Here is a 22,599-nt window from a genome sequence, read left to right as displayed (position 1 = left end):
AGTCTAAACTGATTTATTGTTTCGCTTTAGTGTCCCTTTAAGTCTGCAGGGAAGCCCCGCCCATGCCTTCAAACCGCCAGCCACTGTTCCTCCGTGATACTGCAAATAATTCATACTTCAGGCTTTTCCTGTTACCCAATTAAGGTGGTAACCACAAAAATAAAGTTATTAGCGCGTAATTTTGTACGTTTTCCCTCGTCTGTTGTAGTGGAATGGCGAAAGCCTAATTCTTTATTGAACTGAAATAAAATGCTTTATTCGCAGCAACTATTTATTGTCAAGTTTCACTTCAGTTGGCAGTGAAGTTTCATGAGTAAAACGGGCTCATCAGTGAAATGAACTGTACCGCAGACTTTTGAAGATTTAATTAATTAGTTATGGAGTTTTACGTGCAAAACCCACGAACTGATTATGAGGTACGCCGTAGTGGGGGACTCTGTAAATTTGGACCACCTGGGGTTCTTTAAGGTGCACCTAAATCTAAGTACACGGGTGTTTTCGCATTTCGCCTTCATCGAAAATGTGGCCACCGTGGCCGGGATTCCATCGCGACCTAGTGCTTAGCAGCCTAACACCATTTCCACTAAGCAACCGCGGCAGGTAGACTTTTGAAGAGTGAAATGCTCAGACTTCATACACTTTTTCCACGTTTGTTACACACCTCATTGCTTCCGTCGATGAAAAGACTCTTCAAGAACAGCAAACGCTCCGGAGGTATCAAGTACGATGCCATTTTGAAAAGGCCGCATGACGACGATTTTGTTTGCTTCTGTGATTGACTGGCGGAGTAACAATACCCCGCGCGGTCCGTGGGCCTTGGTTGCTAACTGCTGTTTTTTAATGTTGTATGCTACTACAGAAATCTTTATTTTACACTTTCGCTTGTTTACTTGCGCTTGGCAGTGTTCTTGCTGCGCTTCTTTCCAGCGCGAGTCCATTTGATGTGGTTCCTTGTTTGCCAAGTAAAGGAGATAGGGTGTATCTCCCAGCAACGCCTGTGAGATACACCTTATTTCATATCTATTTTGCGGGTTTACGTGTCTTTATGACGAATGCTAGGAGTTATTCACATTCGAGCCAGTAAAGGTAACCCCCCCCCCTTTCACCTGCATAGAAAAGTTACCTTAGATTGCCCCTCCCCCCGAAAAAAATTCCTGGATACGTGCCTAGATGACGACCTTCGATGTGCGTATTTCTTCGTGTACGTACTTTAGAGCAACATCAATCGCTGCCAGCTCCGCAGTTGTTGCTAATGATCGATGAGGTATTCGAAACACCCTTCTTACGTCAGTCGAAGGGTATAAGAAAGCTGCTGCAGCGCCTTGGGCATCGCTGCTTACCGATGCGTCCGCGAATACTAAAGTATTTAAAGGTGATTTCCATATTTTTCCAAGAAGTGCAGCTGGCCCAACTAGAATAGTGCCATACAGGCTGGTCAGACTTTTTGTGTATCTCGGGAATCGAAACATGAATAGGGAAGGGGCATTTGTTGTTGTGTTCCTTCGGAGTTGTGAGTGAGGTAGTATCTTGTGAACTGCCTGCAATGGCAACGAACACTGCCGCCATTTTCCCCATGCGGGAGAATGGTCGCTGAACCAGCCGTTTAATAAGTGCTTGTCCATCTGATGCTCGGTGCAGACATTCTACATGATATAACGCTCTCTGCTCTGCTTGCAGCCTCAGGGGCAGCTGGTATGCTTCAGTGAGTAATAGAACAGACTGCGCTTCACGAGGTAAGCCAAGAATGATTCGGAGAGCAACACGATGGTAGCGTACCAATTTAGACGTCAAACTAGGCGGTAAGTTCAACACTGGCAAGGCATAGATCATGCCAGAAAGTACAGATGATTGGTATACCTGTAATGCTGTCATCTGGTCACAGCCGTCACCCCTAGCTGTCAAGGCGGCCGCATATCCGAGTAGGGACTGTGATCTGCGTCGCACAGAGGTGACGGCAGGGCGCCATGATAGGCGACCATTGATAACTACGCCCAGGTAGCTGTGTTGCTGTACCCAATCTATCGGTGTATCTCCGAGGTATAGCCGGCTCATGGTTCGACGAGCGCGTTATCTAGGATGATACGCAATTGGGGCGGACTTAGCGGGTGAAATCTGCGGACCAACTTCATCCATGTACTCTGATGTGACATTCAGAGCTCTCTGCAAGATTCCACGAAGACGTAGACCGTGGTGCGAAGGACCACTGATCCATAATGTGATGTCATCAGCATGGATTTCTATGCCTATTCGAAAGTCACATTCTTGAGGCAATCGGCTTGGAAGTCCAGCAAGTACGCTGTTGAAGAAAAGCGGCGATAAGACGCTGCCTTACGGGACACCACACTTAACAGTGCGAAATTCACTTGTTGCTCCTCCAACGCGCACTTTCATTTCGCGCTCCGATAGAAAATGCTCATAAAATGAAGCAAAAGACCCGAATTTCCTGCAGTCATAAGTGCGAAAACAGTCGCGCTATGGTGTACCGAATCAAATGTTTGCTGTATGTCTAAGAATGGTATGTATGCAGAGTGCTTGTTTTCTCGAGCAGATTCAAGCGATGATACGAGGTCTGCAATGCTGTCAAGGGCTGAGCGACAGCGATGAAAGCCGCTCATGACATCAGGGAAAAATTCAGTTCCTGTAATCTGGGGCGCTATAGCGTAAATCTATTCCATAGTTTTCTATTCCAATTCTGCAATCAGCCCACCGCGATCGGCCAAAAACTTTTTGGACTCCCCCCCTTCACCTGTCTGCCACGCGACGTCACGAAAACCATGATATCTCCTCATCTTATATGACGTGTACACACCGATTATGCATAATTTGACCGAACCAAACAATAATAGTTATTTCTGATTCGACGCCTTTTTGCCATTAGCTCTCGGTTATTGGTCAAAAGGTTTCGGGCGGCATCCACTTCACCTGCCTCTCACGCGACGTCACAAAACCGCAAAAGCTTACCACGTCAGTGTGACGGGTACGCGTTAAACATGCCTTAATAGGCCGAACAAAACTGAATTTTCTTCTGAATAGCCGCAGGCTGCACCGTTTCGAAAGGAATAAATATGGCTGCCGCCGATCGCTTCGGCACGGAGAGCGTGGATTTATTTGCGTGTAATAAAACTTTTTGCGAGGCCGTGTAACGTTATCGAGAACTTTAGGCACGTTTGCGACCTCGTTCTGCCAACTCTTCTTTGCTGAGGGTCCGTTTTAGCGTCATTCTTCAGCTTCCGTTGCATGCCGCCGGGATTGTCGACGAGCCACTGCAAGCTAAGTAAGAGAAAGCGGACCAATCACAGACGCCGGCACCACCCTCTTCATCCGGTTATCGATATTCGGTGCAGTGGCTCGGCCCCATCGAATCCCACTCCACTTGAGCGTGCTTCTCACCTCTTGTGAGTCAATTAGATAAGACAAGCCACTCAGTGCAAGCAATGCTATTCGTTTTTTCAAGGAAACAAAAGTGACCTCCTATGAACGAGGGGAGCATTTAATTGGTTTGTTCAGACAACCCTGCGGGTGACCGCCCGCGTTGGCGGTTACGCAAATTTGACGTCACGAGATTGGAATAAAAACATATTGGAATAGTTTTACGTTATACGGCCCCTGCTATCTAGACGAAACAGTACCCTTCGTTCCATCAGCTTGATAACATTAGATGTTCGTGATATTGGCCGGTATGACTTGAGGTGTTTTGCAGGACGCCCGGGCTTTAAAATAGGTATCTCCACAGATTATTTTCATTCTTTGGGCATCTGACTCGTTCGCCACACTCCACTATATTCGTCCAAGATGAGCTTATGACAGTCCTCATTGATGTTTCGTAAGGCTTGGTATGTGACACCGTCTTCGCCTGGCGCAGTGCGGCGTTTCGAAAGGCTAAGCGCACAGCTTAGCTCCTCGAGAGTTAAGTCTGCTCATCCATCTCGCAAGCAGGACCATAGCAAGAGGTTATGATACCGTGACTTGTCAGCGAATTAAGGTCGCCGTTTCTGTTGTCTCTTGAATAGCAGATACGAAAAGTTTGGCAAATGCTTCCACGAGAATTTTCGGCGACCGGCCGTTCGTTATGCACAAAGCAGCAGTTGGATTCGTGCAGATCTCAGGAGTTTGGAGAGCCTTCAGTATGCGCTATAAACTTCCGAAACCGCTTGCCGTATGCAGCGAACTACAAAGTGCGGCCCAGCTCTATCGACGGAGTTGTTTTGTGTGCCGCCGTATAGCTGCATCTAGGCAGCTATACCTCCAATCAGAGCTTCGTTTAGAACGCTGCGCCCTCCTGTAAGCGCGCGTCGACAGACGCGTACACTCAAGAGCTTACGATCAGGGTTTGGTTTATCTATGCGCCGTCGTCGTCGTACCGTACCTTGTTGTAGACACTCACTCACCAGTTTGAATAGTTTGTCGTGTGATGGCGCCTTTGAAATCAGCTGACGGAACTTGTCCCAATTTGTCACAGCGTAGGCGGCAGTCTGGCGGCTAGGAACATTTTCTGGAGCCAACCAAATCGGTAGGTGATCTGAGCCCCATGAGTCCGATGTACATGACCAGGCCAGGCGCACATCTCTCGTTGATATCGCAAGGTCGATGGCGGATTGTTGCTTTCCTCTGCCGACAAATGTAGGTGAGCCGTCACTGAGGGTTTGTAGATCATGTCTATCATTGATCTCCACGCCACGACTCTCTTGTAGACGAGAACCTCAGCGAGGATGGTGAGTATTCAAGTCTCCGCACAGCACAGATGATGGGCCGCAACGAGAGACTAAGCACTCCAGTAAGGTGGTGTCTGAAGACCGCGTCGGTCGATAGTATATGCTTGCCATAGTCGTCGTTGTATCTCTGAGACTTACAGCAACAGCGGAACATTCAAAATCGGCGTTACAGATGTCACCTGTGTTAATAACTCCGAAATGTGGATCAGCTCGTACGTATAACGATGCTTTTGAAGCATTTCGTGGATGTGTAACGTCCGTGCACTGGAAAGTACCGCATGCCAGCAATGTGCATCGAGTGTTGCTGTGGACACCTACGAAGCCTGCAAGTCTGAACTCTTCTTTTCTTACATTAGTTGCTTGAAGCGCTATAACATCTGGCGGAGTGTTCATTGCGAGAAGACGAAAGACTAGATCAGCATGCCGCGGTTGTAGGGACCTGACATTCCACTGCAGAAAAAATGGACGACGCTTTCGACAAGTGTTCATATTGTTTCTAGTGAAGACCGTCGAGAACTGGAACGAGAGCTACGAGAAGTTGCTGGTGTCTGGCGACCGGCAATCAGAGACCTAATGATGTTGACAAGAACCTTAAGAAAGTTGATAAGCTGGGCATAATCGTTGACTGAGACCATTTGTGGCACCCTATTTAGAGTGTTTTCTGCTGTAGACGGGGCCTTGGTAGAAGCTCGTGCGGACGCTTTCGGAGGCATGATCTCTGTAGAGACAGGTTCTGATGCTTTCGATGGAAGCGCCGGCCACGATTTCGCTGAGAGGCAGAAGTTTCGCCTCCCTCCTTCCTTCTGATGCACGGTGTCTGCGCTATTCTTCGAACGTGCGGGTACGTACTCAGCTGTGGCATTTGCAGCCGCTGGACAGGCGCTATGGCTACGAGTCTTCTCTCCTGATGCCTTCTTTTTAGCTTTCTTTTTCAGAGCTTTTAGTTTTTCCCTCAATGTGGAACACTCTTTGTCTGTTGCCAAGTGTTCACCTTCGCAGTTAGGGCAGCGATATGTGGGACTGTCGCAAGAATTTACGCCGTGATTGTTGCCACATTCAGCACAGACCACAACACTTTTTGCAGTTAACCCTGTACATGAACAATCTTCAGAGATTTAGGGCTCTGTAAATACCTTGGTACAAAAGGTCGAATTGGGTATTGCACCAGTCCAGCCTTCATATGGCTAGCTAGCTTTTCACAGTCAAAGAGTGTCTTCACACACTTTGACGAGCCGAGCCTTCGAGCGCTGGTGATTTTGAATGGTGGCGTGCAAACGATCATGCTTTCAAAACGTCGTCTTTAAGTTCTAGGTCAATATTAGATATGACACCAGCTGTTACATTCGCTCCCTGTGGTATATAAAACCGTGTGTTCACACCACAGAGTTGAGACAGGCCAAGTAGAGTTTGCACCGTCTTCTCATCTGTTGTGTCGACGACAATGATATTTTTCCATTAGTTCACTCGAACAACTTGAATAAGACCAGGGGCCAGTTTGAAGAAAAAGTCTTGAAGTTTCTGTTTGGAGATGTCATTCAAGCTTACCACGACGTCTACCGGCACGAAGGCTACTGTCGTAGTCACGATGCTGTTGTATATGATGGTCGCTTCACTTGAAGACGATGTCTAGGACTTCCGTCTTGAACGCCGATGCTTAGCAGGTATGAAGGTATCCGAGCCATTCCACCTTGTATCAGACTCGGAATCGCCAGCCTCTCATGCCACTGAAAAGCTGAGGTGCTTCCTTGCAGCGGAAGGCCTGTCCCTGCCGCCATACGGTTCCAACACCATTTCCTCCATAGCAAGCTTTGCATTGAGGGCCTCCCAGCAAAGCAGGAGTCTTGAGGGCCAGTACAAACAGCACTGCGTGCTGCTGATGGACGATGAAGCACAAAATTAGAAAGAACTTCAACATCAAAAGAAACCACCAACTGAACGCAAGAACTTCGTCGTCTTCTTCATTTCAATAAAAACACGAGAGCTCCTACTGTCACATGCCAGTAAACTCTGCTTTGTTAGCAGGCTAGTCAGTCGGGATATCATGTACAAATATACATTCTGTGCGGCTACGCTTTTTAGCTGAGTCACACAGAGTTGCGTGTCTACTCGGAAGCCGTCTTTGTTCCTGCTGCATGACGCCATTCGCCGTTCTCGAAATGTTGGATAAGTAAGCTTTGCTATGGAATGGCCTACCAGAGCAAAGGGCTTTACGGAGAGCAATAATGCTTTTGGCATGTTAGCGCAGTCTACTTTAATTATGAACAATTATATTGTTATTAATATTTCATTATTATTGTTTTTTGTTATTTTCTAGATATTTCTTAGCGTTCACTGTCACTGTGACCTGCTTTCAGTCAACAGTATATATATTTTTATAGGTGCGTTAGTACTTGCCCAAGTGCTTCTCGCAGTACTTGTAGCGTGTCTTGGCACACATTAGTACGCTAGTGCTCAATCATTACTTTCCTTTTTATTACTATGAAGTCGCGTACAGCTTCCCAGAATTATGCGCATTATCTTCTTGCCCCTCTATCCTCACTGAAAGCCCAAATTTTCGATTCCGAAATTTTAACATTTTCTGCCGTTCTTGCCTCCAATTTTCGCTATTTGTCACAACGTTCATTAATATCCCACGGATGCCTGCTAAACATGCAGTATGTTAAAAGCAAACTAGAACCAAATTTCCCAGCGCGTTAAAAGCCTAGTCTAAGACAGTTTACACGCAGGTTTTACCCACCGTGTAACACATTACGTTTGAGATAAGAATGGATGCTAATATCACGAAAAGCTCACATATATATGAGGCTTTGATATCGTAAATTAAAGAAAAGAATTAACGAAAACGCTGCCATTACCACTCACCGAAAACAATGGAGAACCGAGAACCTTGCGAACGCTATAGCGCGGGTCCAAGGCATGGACGTCAGAGATATGGCGTCAGCCACGATACGCTGAAGGTTTATGATGCCGTGCTGCGGGATTTTCATTATATCTGCAAGCTGCGTGCTGAATGCTTTTAACAAATAATTATTCAATTACCAGGACTGCAGCTTTACCAAGTATGCATCTATAGCCCATACTATTGATTTATAACCAATTCAGTCGGACTGAAATTTTACTGCATCTGGCTTTTATGTTAGCGTACACATATAGATTATCTTGTGGTCAGAGTTACATGGACCAGCTGTAATCCTTACTACAGTAGTTTCTTCTATTTTCACAATATCCACTGTCTTCCAGAGTTTAGTAGATGTAATAGATGATATGAATTGTTTTTATTGTGAAATAGATAGCGCGTTTAATGTTTCGCCGTTCGCGACAATCTCTTGAACGGCAAATTTCAAGAAAATGCTTAGATTTTATCGGTTGAAATATGTCATTTTGTTTAGACTGACAACACTCATGCGAACTTGCACAGGAACTCTCATTGTTGAGAAACTGCATAAGCGTGAAGATGCTGCAAAACTTCGAAAATTTAGTGGTCCCGCTGCTGTGTGAGCTCTCATAAGCGCCGAGCACCAAAGTTTCCTTTAAAGCCTTAACCGAAGATCATGCTCCTTTCCAAGGAAAGGCAACAGAAAGCTAACTCTGTCGCCACGACGAGTGGAAATGCCGCGGTGCGGTTCTTGCATTGGCAGGATCTCTCGCAATATTTTTGGTTGCGTATGCTTGCGGCTGCTTCTCCACTTCATGCGCGTTGTTCAATGAAGGCTTGCTACACTTCATCTTACGTGCTTGAACTGTTAAGCGACGAGCAGGATCTCGGCGGGTGTTGCGAAATGACTTGGGATTTCTGCATACAGGGAATAAAAAATGAGATTCAAAGACGAATGAAGGCGTGCAAACTTCGAAGGTTGCGGCGCGTGCTGAAGAAAGAGAGACCAATACATAACTGCAACCAGATAGGGCAAAGTAGCCAAGGCACGGTTTCCTCTTACGGCAACGGCGAGAGGAACTCGGGCACTTGCGATAAACGTGGGCAGCTGCCTGAATATAAAGCACAGCGTTCTCCGCCTCCTTAGCGAAGAGTTGCGGTCAAGCAACGAGCCACTGCGCACCATGAAAGCCATCGTAAGTGAATGCATCGTGTAAAGTTTTTAGGGAAGGCGTTACGTTACAAACGTGTGAGTTGTGGTCACCCCATATTTACTACGGCGTCCACACAACACGCTTTGTAGAGGGACCTTATGCGCTTAGGTGTAGTGCAACTTAATTGGATCTAAATCTTAGATCAGCCGTCAAAAAGGAATAAGCTGCGAATGTATTCGGAAATTGTCTCACGTTGCCACTGTTCCTAGGTTTGATGGAATCAATGATTCCGTAGGTTTTCCATGCAAATAGGGAATCAAAGATTCTCTATTTACATGGAAAACCTATTTTTTTGATAAATTTCTCACGGGGATTTTGACCTCATATCACGCCTAAAATGTATCCTCATGTTTCACTATGCACATGCGTACACTGCTGCGGTCGGTTCCATCGTAATATGTCTATTGGCTATCTTAAATTAAATTATGGGGTTTTATGTGCCAAAACCACAATCTCATTATGAGGCACGCCGTAGTGGGGGACTTCAGAAAATTTCGACCACCTGGAGTTCTATAACGTGCACCTAAACCTATGTGCACGGGTGTCTTCGCATTTCACCCTCATCGTAATGTGGCCGCCCTCATCGTAATGCGGCCCGCGACCTCGTGTTTAGCATCCCAACATCACAGCCACTAAGCAACCACGGCGGGTGGGTATTTTCCTATGTTACGCATCGAAATTGGTCAAACGTTTTCAAAACAGCATTTATATCATTTATCGCCAGCGACATCTACCTAACTTACAGTGACTGATGATGATGATGATTTAGTGGCATGATCTTCTAAGTGGAGTGACAAATAGTCACCGATCCTGCGTGAACTAATCAGGTAATTCATGCATGCTTATCAGTCTAGCATTTTGCCTCTTTCTCCTTAATCTTTTCTTTCTTTCATAAAACGTCTGCGTCTGCTCTGTACAGTTACCTACACCTCCATTCGATCCGGTACTATCAGTCTATTTCCTATTTTATTTTACTACCAATACTCTAAGCATCTCTTGCTTATCTCCGACTGCTGAACGGTTAATACTTCCATGCGCTTTGAATCCCAGTGCTTCTGGAAGGTTTACGTTAACTACAGGTGTCGCTGTGTGAATGCCTTCGCATTTAATCAGCGTGTGCTGGGTTTTCTACTGATTTTTGACGCAGCAGACACAAGCCTCATCCTGCTGCGAATATTTGCTCCGGCATGATTTTGTTTTTATCCAACCTGCTCGGGCCTCGACTATTGCAAGGCAGTGCTCTTTGTGTTATCGTACAGATTTTCCTTTCTGATTTCTTGCTTGCCATCTTGTAAATTTCCATGGTCTTTCTTTTTGTTGCGATCATTTCCATACAATTTAAGCTCTCTGTTACTCTCACTTTCTTTTTGATGACTCCTGGTTGTATAGGTACACTTTCAATTACCTTGTACCTGGTTGCTAACTTTCTTGACCTATTCCTCCATCTTGTTCCCATACTTTTGGTACAGATATTTGTGCACTTTAGCAGCCCATTTATTTTCATCCATGCTCCTGAGCCTTTCTTCAAAAGTAATTTTGCTCTGCTGTTCTCTGACTTCAAACAACGCTCAGCCCATGTCGCCCTGCTCTGCCTCATTTGTGGCTTTACCGCAAAGCCAACCGGCCTACCAGTCTTTGCTTTATTTCCAACCCCGCGAAAGCGTCTGATTTTAAGCTTATAATGGCAGTTCCGATCGTTAGCGCTAGTAGCATTACTCCTTTCCAAATTCCTCGTACCATCTCGTGGTATTGTACCTCCGAAGAGCTCTATGTTTCTTATTGCAGCATTTCGCTTCACCTTCATTCTTAGATTATCTCGTTGGACGCTTGAGTAGATCTTTCCTTCGTTTATGTACACATCTATGTCTTTATATTGATTTACTCTGGGTATGACTTGCTGTTGAAATAATACCATGCCATTTCTTGTCTTTTCATTAGATATCATAATTCCCGATTTCTCTGTACTAAACTAAAGGCATAGATTTGTCACTGAATCGCCACACATATTCGCAAGTCTCTCTAAGCACCTTGTATTGTTCGCTAGTCATGCGTAATGCCGTACGTATTTCCTTTCGCGCTCTACAGTGGTGACCCGGATGTGATTCGAACACGCGACCTTCTGATCTGGAGCCTACGCCCCACTACCATCTTTAATTCATCCGTTGTTCTTGCTGTAAGCGTCCCCTAGCATTGTGGCAAGAAAAAAGTGCAAGAAAAAATTATTGTACAAGTGAACCAAACGTTCACTTGCACTACGTCATGCGCTTTTATCAGCCCAAGCACCTCCTCTACCAGCTTTTGCACGTTACGATTGTAAGATAAACTGTAAGATAAACGCATGTTCTAAGCCCATAACAAAGCATGCCCAAAAATGGAAACAAAGAGCTTACTTGCTTCAGTCCTCGGTGAATTTCTACTATATCTTTGCATCTCTGGCCTTCCCATACAATTTGTATACATGGTTGTCCTCATATATCTTCCTCAACAATGCCCCGAAATTGTCGTCTATGCCCTCGTGCTTGATAATATTCCGTAGTAATCCCCCCCATGACGTCGTTCAAATGAATGAAAACATGCCAAAAATCATTATTTGATTATGAGGCACGCCGTAGCGGGGGACTTCAGATTAATTTTGACCACCTGGCGATATTTAACGTGCTCGCAGTGCACGGGACACGGCCTTTTGTATTTCGCCACCCATCGAGATGCGCCCGCCGCGGCCGGGATTCGATCCCTCGACCTCGTGCTTAGCAGCGCAACACCATAGGCGCTGAGCCACTACAACGGGTTATCTGCGTTGCCACAACCTTCCTTAATATCAAGAAATGTTATACACAAAGGTCTATTCCGAGCTATTGAAGCCTAGTTAATGCAAAAATGTTATTTTCTGAGCACTGCCTGGTCTTAACCCATACTGCACCCGCTATAGTTCCCCTGCCATACCATTTTTCTTCACCCACTTCAACAGAGGTAATTTTATGATTGCATGGCTATTATAAATATCGCCGACGGTAGTTTAACTGGTCTGTACGAGGTTGTCTTGTCCTTATCACTTTTGCATTTGTAGGTGAGGTTCATCTTGCTTTCACGCTACTCAATCGGTATTTCATGTGTTTTAATCACTTGCTCTACGGTACTAGTCAGCTCTACCGTGCTCTTTGGACCCAGCTGTTTGATGCTGCATTGGGATTTCATCTGGTCCTTCTTCCCTGTCCTTAAGGACAATTTTCTTTCGTTTTTTTCTAATAAAAGCTTTATACCTAAAATTTTAACCTCTCAGGCTTCTCTGCTACTAGATCAGGTTGAGTCTGGACTACGCTTTCTTTCTTGCCGGAGTTATCAGTAATAACGTATCTCTCGTTTACCGACGCGCATGGTCTCCTTCGACAATACCGTCTTCATCCCTTATAAAAACGTTTGCGAATCTTTAGTTGGTGCTCCTAGGGTCGTTACATGGTTCCATAATGTCTTTTGCGAATGTCATGCACCGAACGTTCACTTGCACAATAATTATTTCTTGCAATTTTTCTTGCTACAATGCTAGGGGCGCTTACAGCAAGAACAACGAATGAAATAAAGATGGTAGTGGGGCGTAGGCTCCAGATCAGAAGGTCACGTGTTCGAATCACATCCGGGTCACCACTGTAGAACGCGCAAGGAAAAACGACCGACACGTAAGCTGCAGACCTGACACTGGAGCCCAAGACCCACTACTATCTTTATTTCATTCGCTGTTCTCGACGGGAGCGCCCCCTGGCTTCGTAGCAGATCCGGGCGCTACACAATTATTCACTCGCTGCACTTTTCTTTTCCCAGTACTTGTTCCATCTAACAGTACCTCTTCACCGTATAATTCCAACTTGTCTCTCACGTCGAGACGCCTGCTTACGCTCTTCTATAGCTTGTTTTATTTCCTTGTTCTACCATTTACATGGTTTCCTCTTTCCACTCCAAGAATTTTTCAGTTCTGTGTGTCTGACCTCCTGCAGCATGACATCTACCACTTCCTTGTAATCCCAGACAGCTGTATAAAACGCCTCCATTTTCTTCTTTATGCTTTTGCTATCTCTGCCATTTGCTTTTCATTATTTCAAAGCCTCCTTCAGCTATTGTTTAGGGTTTTGCTTTGGTATCTCTCCGAAAGCTTAAGGTTATACGTTTAGGATCGTTACCAAGGCTACCTTTTCTATGTTCGTCCATCGTCATTTGGTCTAGTAATTTGTAGACCGTTTCTGAGAATCAGGCGTAGTGAATGTTTGGCTGACTTTTTCCGCATTGCCACGTTTCTTGTCTATGACACTTATTATCCCTGTTAACTACTATAATGTTCTGTTCTTCGCACAGATCCACCACTAGAAAACCGTTCTAATCAGTGTATCCGCCTAGATCCTCCATTATTCATATCTCCTACTCATATAACTTGCCTTTACTTCCTGAAATCACTAATATCAGTTTTTATACAGGCAACGACCCCAGGCGGTCAAAATTATTCCGGAGTCCCTCACTATGGCGGGCCTCATAATTATATCGTGATTTTGGCACATAAGACCCCATAAATAAAACTATAATGCAATCAATCAATTCCTTTCTTTGACCTCTGCTATCAGTATACCTGTGCAAATGTATATTCCCATGTCCCGCTAATCCATAAAGGCTCCCTTTCACCTTTAGCCATTTCATACCTCCCCTAATGAGCATGCCTATGCCGCCGCCTTTTCTTGATACAGTCACTGTGTATAAAAAATTTGCATAAAAAATTGTCAACAACAGGTAGCTGCTCGAAAACTCGTACACTAGTTTCAGACAAAGCGCACGCATGGCACACCGTAGGCACATGGCGCCTGATGATGACGATGATGATTAATTGGCATCCCGTTTGAAACGGATCGGTGACAAATATTCACCTCGCCTGCTTGAGTTAATAAAGTACTAATACATTCTTATTGTTCTAGCATTTTGACTACATCTTCTTAATCTTTTCTTTCTTCCTTAAAGCTTCTATATCTACCTCGTACAGTTACCTATACCTGCAACGGACACGGTCTTATCAATCTCTCCCCGCTTTCTCACCCTTTCTCACTTTTCATGTGGGTATTGCCCTCTGGTGGCAATTAGTGGCGCATGCCCAGGAATTTGGAACATAACTCCTTTGGCAATTTGTTGAAATTCACGGTACACCAGCGTAACTCAATGGGCAGCATTTAACAAATATATTTTCACGTAGTAGTGACGGTGAAGAAAGCAGAAAAACTCGGAATGACGAAGCTAGCATTCTATAGGGCGAACTTGTGCCCTCAAAAGCAGGCTACGCTCAAACAACGGCGACAGCGGCGAACACATTCGGCGATCGTCGAAAATCTGATCAGTGGGTCAAGCGCGTCAGCTTTTCTACATGAGTCATCGAACGTTCCACAGTAATCGCGGGTGCCCGCGTGTCTTCCAGAAAGTTCAACACCATTCGCGTCGCGCATACATGAAATCATATTAAACAAGGTTCGGTGACAACAGACAGCGGATAGAACCATCGATAACATTCTAGAAACTTTCGGTACATGCAGGCGCGTCCTGCGCAGTGCGATAACATTTGTTAGGTGGTGAAACGTGGTCACCCGATAAACAAGTTCACGTGTCAATATCGCACGGTGTTTCAGTGAACACTTTCAAAATACTTTAAAGTTTGCCTGTGGCAGATAGCTCAATTCTAGTTTACAAGCCGGTCTACTCGAAGCGGCGGACACTACTTGAACAAAAAATTGCAATGCGAAATCGACTAATTAACAAGGGTTCACTAATGAGCTTTTCAGCTAATTATTTTATGACCCATATTGCAACTTAAAAATTCTAGCATTGGACTTCGCAAGGCGGACCCACTTGGAACGAATTCCCAGGACGACACCAGTTTCGGGATATAAGTTCCCGAACTTTGCGGAGAAATGAATTTGCGTTCCAGTTACTTGTTTGCTTCAGTGTATCAAACGCCGTTTTCTTAACAAATTAACCGGAACGCCAATGCATTTCTCCGCAAAGTTCGGGAATTCATATATCGAAACTGGTCTGACCTTAAAAATTCGCTTCAAGTGGATCGGCCTTGCGAACTCCACGACTATATTTTGTAAATTGCAATGTGGGCCATGATGTAATTAGGTAAAAACGTAATTAGCTAATTTTTAATAATTAGGCAATTTCGCATCCCAAGTTTTCGCGCAAGTATTGTCCGCCGCTTCGAGTAGACTAGCTCATGAACTAGAATTGTGATATTTGCCACAGGCAACATTTAAACATTTTTTAAAGTGTTAGCTGAAACATCCTGTATATATTTCAAAAGATCGGCTAAGTTTCAGCGAGTCTTTGTTAGCAACGTCGAGAAGGTACTTTCTTCAAAAAACAAGCGCATTTACGCTACTTATTCGGAGCTTAGTGCAGCGTTATGGCACCTTTCTTTTCCTGACAAAAACACTGCCATAATACAGCACTAAGTGCCGACTAAGTGCCGTAAATGCACATGGTATTAGAAAGAAGTATCCTCTCGACGTTGCTGCTTGAGACTTGCTGCAACTCTGCTGATGTTTTGAAACATACATTTTTGAAAATACCGCCCATTGAGCTTCATCGGTGTATTGAAGTGAAGTTTAGCAAATTGCCAAAGGGGCAATGTTTAAAATTGCTAGGCCTGCTAGCTATACGGGTAGGAATATAGTAAATGCATGCAAAACGAGTTTATAAAGTGATCTTTCGTCGTAATTACATTCACTTACAATGTTTAATTATGTAAAAGAACCTATTAATGAATTTAGTGTAACATTTACCTGCAACTTTCACTTGAAAACCTCGATATTGTCGTAACAACCTGTTGTTTATGTTGCCGTGAATATGGTAAGGTGCCATAATTTCCTTAAAGAAAGAAAGGGGGGGGGGGGGGGGCTGCTGAACATTAGCAATAAATGTCACATTTTGGATTTAAGGCTTGTTAATCAATTTAGGTTAGCATGTTCAGCTTTCTATTCTCTTTAGGGATATATTGAGTTTTTTAAGTTGACATTCAATTACAGCCAACAGCTGAGATATCTGAAATAGAAAACAGCTCAAATGGGCACGTAGTAGCCGATCACTGTGATTCATACAACACGACACCACTCGCTCACACTTGCGCCGGTATTGTAGTGGCTACGCGAATGACTATGAGCCGTAATATATAAAGAATATTTTGACAACTTCTATTCATTTGTTCTCATTCGGCCCGTCGAGTGACTACTCCCAGCGATAACGGAATGTTGCTGAGCGAGAGCCAATTTCGAATGGTGAAACGAACAAAAAGTTAAAAGATCTGTTAGCAAATGCGAGCCTAGCAACATTTTTTTACCACGTGGTTCAATTCTCAAATTCACCAACATGTTGTTTGAATACTTCTTCCCAAGACCTTCCATAGCTATGGTCTCGGGAATTTTATCACTTAGCTCAAGGTATCGGAGGAATGAAGTGCAAGGGCTGGGTCGAGCTGAGCCTGCGCACGATCACAAATGTAGAATCGCGGAACATAGAAAGCACAAAGACTAAGAAGCGTTTGTGAGTCTTTTTTGCTCCATTTTTTCACCTCTGTTTGTTTTAATGGGTCTACATTAACAACAATTGTAGCTTACACGTTTACAAGGCAACTAGGAGCCCTTGGATTCTTTGCAGATGCGGCAGTGATTTATTGCACCACAGTACGTTCCATCAAATCTCGTTGTCAAAGCTACATCGGCATTGCTGTTATCTTATCTTCTGAAGCGATATTTCAAATGATCACAAAAAGATGAAGCCTGTAAAGGCGGTAGCTTGCGACACACCTCGTATAAGTGTACATCTAGTGGCGTCTATGATCAGTCGTACTCACGAGAGCACTTACACGAATGGCTGAAATTTCGTCTCTTTAAGAAACAGTACACCCTATAATAGAGCATACTTTACCACTCACATGGACTTCCACGTTTCAGGGGTCTTAGGCCAGCCCGGTATATAGCGCACAGTTCTTGGCATTGTATCATCTTGGTGGTATTTCGGCGTCATCATGCCCACTAAAAACTTTGTATTGTCATTTACATGAATTAATTTTTCATCAAAACAAGCTTCACACCCTAGCTGCCACCGCAAAAGTGGCTTGATTAACAGCCTTTACGAACGCTGGCTCGTTACGTACAATAACACACTGGTCTGGGCGCAGCTTCGTCTTCTGGCTGCTGTACTTCTCGCGGGAGCTGTATCTGCTGCTGCGGAGACAAAAAAGAAAAACGACAAGAAGGATGACGGCAAAATAGAGGGCCGTGGACTGCTTCATCCCGGCGCTGGCGCAGTAGTCTTTCCTGGCTTCCCTGGAGTCTGTCCACCGTGCCCTTGCGGCTACGGCGGTGCTGTTGGTGGTATAGGAGGTGGCTATGGAGGCGGCTATGGCGCAGGAGCCGGTGGAGTAGGAGGTGGCTATGGAGCTGGCTATGGCGCAGGAGCCGGCGGAGTAGGAGGTGGCTACCGCGGAGCTGCCGGTGGAGTAGCCGGCGGCTACGGCGGAGCCGGTGGTGGAGCTGCGGGTGGAGCTGCGGGTGGAGCTGCGGGTGGAGTAGGAGGCGGCTACGGTGGAGCTGGCGGTGGAGCAGCCGCTGGAGCAGCCGGTGGAGCAGCCGGTGGAGCAGCAGGCGGCTACGGCGGAGCTGCCGGGGGTGCTGCCGGTGGTGCTGCCGGCGGAGTAGCGGCCGGCGGAGCAGCAGGTGGCTACGCAGCCGGTGGAGCTGCCGGTGGAGTGGGTGGCGGCCGCGGTGTGGCCGGGGGTGCTGGAGGCGCCGGTCTCGTTGGTGGAGCGGCGGCCGCCTCTGGGTTCAAGGGTGGTGCCGGATTCAAGGGTGGTGCCGCAGGCCAGCAGGCTGGCCAGGGCAGCTTCGCCTATAACGTCGGAGGGTCGGACAAGATGGAGTACGGCCACAGCAGCTCTTATGGTGACTCCAAGAGCTTCGGCATGAGCTCCAGTGAAGGCTTTAACAGGGCCCAGGGACAAGGTAGCCAAGGAGGCGCCTTTAAATCGCACGCTGCGGGAGCTGGCGGAGCGGCGGCAAGTGCCGGCGCCAAGGTTGTCGGCTAAGACTACATCATTTGCAGTTGCGCATAGGTATCTTTGTTCTTTGGTTTTGCATCACGTATAGAACACATTGATGCCACAGGTGCTATTTCGTGGAAGTGCCCATATATCAACCAATGTTCTTGCGTTAAGAGACATGGATTGTCAAACGCACGATAGAAATCAGAGGAGGCCACTGGTACAGCTTTCATTTATTTCAACTGCGCTCTCGGCAAAATAGAGACGATTCAACTCATATAATATCGACTACGTTTTCCGATGACTGCGTAACAATTTTAGATACTTATTTCTTCTATTTCTTCCATTGGTTTTGTTTCTGTGCTATGATTCCAAGCGAAGATCTATGGAGCACCTACACCAACACTTATTTGCAGCCGGTTTATATTGGGCAAAAAAATACTGATCGAGAGAAAAGAAGAGCATAGGCTCTTCTGTCTTCATTTATTTGGACGTGGAAAGAAACAGATGGGACGTGCGATTAAGGCACCTGTATCTGCTCGTTTCGCGATGGTGTTGTACTCTCATGCACTTATGCATTTATGCAATTTATCAATAGGTTTTTGTTGGAAAATAAGTTTCTTTACAATACATGCACACATGACTACATTCAAACCTAACACTCCAGCAAAATTGCGAACGATAACATGGATATAATGTGCAACGACCCTAGCACATAATCTACTACGAGGAAGCAGTACAAGTAAAACGGACGCATTTAGACTTACACGAGGTCAACGTATAGTGTGTGTGAATCCATTATAATAGCCACCCCAATAACATCACCTTCCACTAGAATTTGTCAAAAAGCATCTAGTGCCAGTTTTGCAGGACGCTTCTGAGCCATGAGCCCAATAATACCTTCAGACTGAAAGGCACTGCGATATAATGCCATTATACAGCCGATGTCATTCGGTGCCTCTGTGTATTGCGATTGAGTATTCAGAAATTGATCTCATGTGATTTCGTATGTATGGCTACAATTACACTGTGCAGTTTCCTAATGCCAATTTTCGTGCAAAATTTGCTTTGCGTCAGTGGTGCCAACTCACCATCAATGAATAAGGGCCGCTATGTTTTTTATTTAAATTTAGGGAGTGTAGAATTCTGTAACATATCAATATATTATAAATCGTAAATCCTAGAAATACGATCAAATCATGGCTTTCTACAGCTTACTATTATGCTATGTATGTCGTTCATGTAATTTTCAATTCCTTGTTATACGGGTGCCGGTATTAATTATTAACAACGTGGTTCTTGAAACAATGAAGGATAATTTCTGCTGGCTAATATTGAAAGGAGCTGTGACCATCAAAATGTAGGTGACAATTGTAAATGAGCTTTTCAATTAACTAAAATTATCTGGTTAGCCCCTACGCAGGTATTGAAATTGTGGAATTGCTGCCCGTGCTTGCTTAAAGCGCACCCCCTTTGTTCGTATCCTCAGGATACCAATAGTTTTGAAATATCATTCCCTAGAGTGAAAGACAAATGTATTATCTGTTCTTCCCTACAAGTATGGCTTTATGAGTAAATGATATGTGCCAATGGATTTCACCGCAAGTCACAGATATCTTGAAGGTTGAATTTTATATTTATTTATATTTATACAAAATATCCCTAAAGGTCCTAACGGCTGAGGGTATAACATAGGGGGGGGGGGGGGGAGGGTGTACAGGTAACTTATAAAAAATAGAATACACCCCAAATTCATCGTGAAAAAATATTTTAAGCACACATCATGTGACATTAGAATATAAGTACCGAATTCTGTTAATTCCGACAAGCACAAAGAAAAACAAAAGAAGCATTAACATGAACAGGGCAGTAGTAAAAAATTATGCCAATTTTACATCTTCCAAACAACAGCGTAAGATGAAATGAAACAGCAAGACCTACATTATTAGAAATACAAAGTAAAAAGAAACAGTTCAAACATGAGATAATAATATATACATCATGTCAAGTAGTAGTTAAGGCAGAGAACAGATTGCAAAACTTATCGGGATCGATGCCAGTAGCAACACGTGGAGGCACAGCATTCCAGTCAGTTATGGTGCGTGGTATGAAAGAATGTGCGTAGTCAAATGTACGACATGAGAAGCGCTGAACTTTAAACGGATGGTCGCGTCGGTCAAAGATGGGAGAAGGTAAACGAAAAAAGTCATTATGAAGTGTTGACTGATGATGCAGCTTATGAAAAAGTGATAGACGTGCAGCTTTTCGGCGGTGACATAGTTCTTGCAGGCCTGCGCGTTTCTTTAATGCTGCGATGCTAATATGACGTGAGTAAACATAGTTTATAAAACGAACTGCGCGGTTCTGCAATCATTCAATGTTATTTATTAAGTAAGTTTGATGATGGTCATAAATAGCAGAAGCGTATTCAATCGGAGGTGAGAAACAGCATTCTTCAAGTTATGTTCTAGGAGAACTAATGATCTATTAGCGGATGTAAGAATAAGCTTAATATGGTTGTTCCATGTTAGGTCTGGATGAACGTGAAGACCCAGGTACTTATAGGTAGTTACCAATTCGACTATAGCATTATTTAAGGTATACGCGGTTTCAGTTCAAGACTGCCGGTTGGTAAAAGACACAAATTTTGTTTTCGAAAGGTTAAGTTGCATGAGCCAGGCAGAGCACCATGCTGTTACTGAATCGTTGTGAGATTGTATGGTTAAGCGGTCATCGTTAAAATGAATTTTGCGGTAAATTACACAATCGTCAGCGAAAAGTCTGATAAGCAGTGTTAATTTGCGTAATAACTGATTGTGAGGTAATGCAGCGAAAGCTTTGGAAAAATCTAGAAATATAGAGTGGACTTGAATACCAGCATCGACAGATGAATGCAGATCGGGAATGAATCCAGCGAGTTGCGTTTCGCACGAGTGGCCCTTACGGAAGCCATGTTGGTATTTAAAGATGATTTTGTGTTCTTATAAATAGTTAAACACTTGTGAATGAATCCCGTGTTCAAGGAGTTTAAAACTGGTCTAGTTAGTGAAATGGGTCGATAATTGAGCGGTGATGAACGATCGCCAGATTTGAATATTGGTACAACCTTGGCCAACCGCCAGTCACGTGGAACTGAACCAGATGAAAGAGACTGCTTAAAAATAGCAAACAAGATGCGATGAATACCTTCAAATGAGTTCTTGAGTATTTTGTTATTAAAGCCAAGGTGATCCAACGCTGATGAGGGTTTAAGTTTCCTTAGTTTCCATAAGATACCGTTCTCATTATTAATTATTTCGGATTTGAGGTGTTAGAATAATGCATATTAATAGGAGCTACAAAGCCCTCTTCTGAGATAAAAAATGCTGTGAATGCGTTATTGAAAATTTGGGCACATTGACCAACATGAGCACTGTCTCCTTCAGCAGTGGTTAAACTAACGGCAGGATTATTCGAAGAGTTTATTGTCTGCATTTATGTCATTATGTCTGCTGAGTAGACATGTCATGATTTCAACCATTATTTCGACCATTCCAATGTCAACTTAGAATGTAGATTTCTATTGACATTCCAACTCGATAATTAAACGTTAATTGCAGAAAAACTAGTTTATTAAAGCCTCCTTCGCGTTTACCACACCATTTTCAATGCTAGCCACTCCTGTGAGTTATGGACACCTGAAATCATAGTTATAATATTTGTAGAACCATCAGTGTTACATTGACAGTTAGCGGGACGCATGTTCAAATTTCCAAGCAAGCTTTTTTTAAGTTGACTAGTCGTATTCCTTTTCATCGCAATGTGAACACGTCATGTTGCAGTTAGCTTTTTCTCGAAGCAATATTTTCAGTAAAAGATATGTAACTAGAATTAAGCTGCACAAAATTGAAAAAAAAAGCTATGGTGTTGGGCTGCCGAGCACGAGGTCGCGGGATCAAATCCCGGCCACGGCGGCCGCATTTCGATGGGGGCGAAATGCGAAAACACCCGTGTACTTAGATTTAGGTGCACGTTAAAGAACCCCAGGTGGTCTAAATTTCCGGAGTCCCCCACTACGGTGTGCCTCATAATCATAAAGTGGTTTCGGCACGTAAAACCCCATACTTTAATTTTAATTAAAAAAGCAACAAAAATTAGCACTGAATAACCCATGTATGCAATGAGGCTTAAAATGAATATGATATTCATAACTGAATATGAACTAGACGCTTGGAAGACACGTTTAGAAGTCTTCCTGCACTGAATCACCTCCAAAAATTGGGCTTCATATACATATACTCATTATCTCCCTGTTTTCATTTTTTCCTACCCAGGACTGAAAATCCAAGGCGTCCTAAGGCTTGTACCGGTGAACCAGGGCCATCCTACATTTACCTCTACAGCCAACTTCCTTCAACACTGTACAGAGCATATTCATCAACTATAATGTAAAAAGACGTCAAATTCCACTTAAGTGTAATAATTACGTGCTACCTGTTTCCAATGAAATAAAATACAGTAATGAAACATTTCCAACTGTAGTTCTTTTAAGGCACACAGGCAAGGGGATGTTTTAAAATATTTGACGCTCGTACGCATGGTACACATGGTAACATGGTTACATGGTAACACATGGTACACATGGTAACATGGCACGCATGGTATAACTGTCCTGAACGTGTTCAAAAGATACCTTGTTGTTTTAAGTGATAAGCCGTTAAAATCATGGGCTTTTGGAATAATACAATCAGAAAATCA

At 44.2% G+C, this 22,599-nt stretch overlaps 1 protein-coding gene across 1 annotated transcript; it reads left to right on the top strand.

The window, feature by feature from the left end:
• The first annotated feature begins 8,703 nt into the window (after positions 1–8,703).
• LOC126547648 (uncharacterized) lies at positions 8,704–22,372 on the top strand. The gene is made up of 3 exons (XM_055063551.2): positions 8,704–8,783; positions 17,002–17,934; positions 22,176–22,372. Exons 1-2 carry the CDS (start codon positions 8,772–8,774, stop codon positions 17,905–17,907), a joined length of 918 nt encoding a protein of 305 aa, XP_054919526.1. The 5' UTR covers positions 8,704–8,771; the 3' UTR covers positions 17,908–17,934; positions 22,176–22,372.
• The last annotated feature ends 227 nt before the right edge of the window (positions 22,373–22,599 follow it).

Source organism: Dermacentor andersoni, chromosome 1 (genome assembly GCF_023375885.2).
Source record: "Dermacentor andersoni chromosome 1, qqDerAnde1_hic_scaffold, whole genome shotgun sequence".
NCBI classification, from domain to species: Eukaryota; Metazoa; Arthropoda; class Arachnida; order Ixodida; family Ixodidae; genus Dermacentor; species Dermacentor andersoni.
The sequence above is the reverse complement of the archived record's forward strand: the minus strand, read 5'-3'. Positions and strand labels throughout refer to the sequence as shown.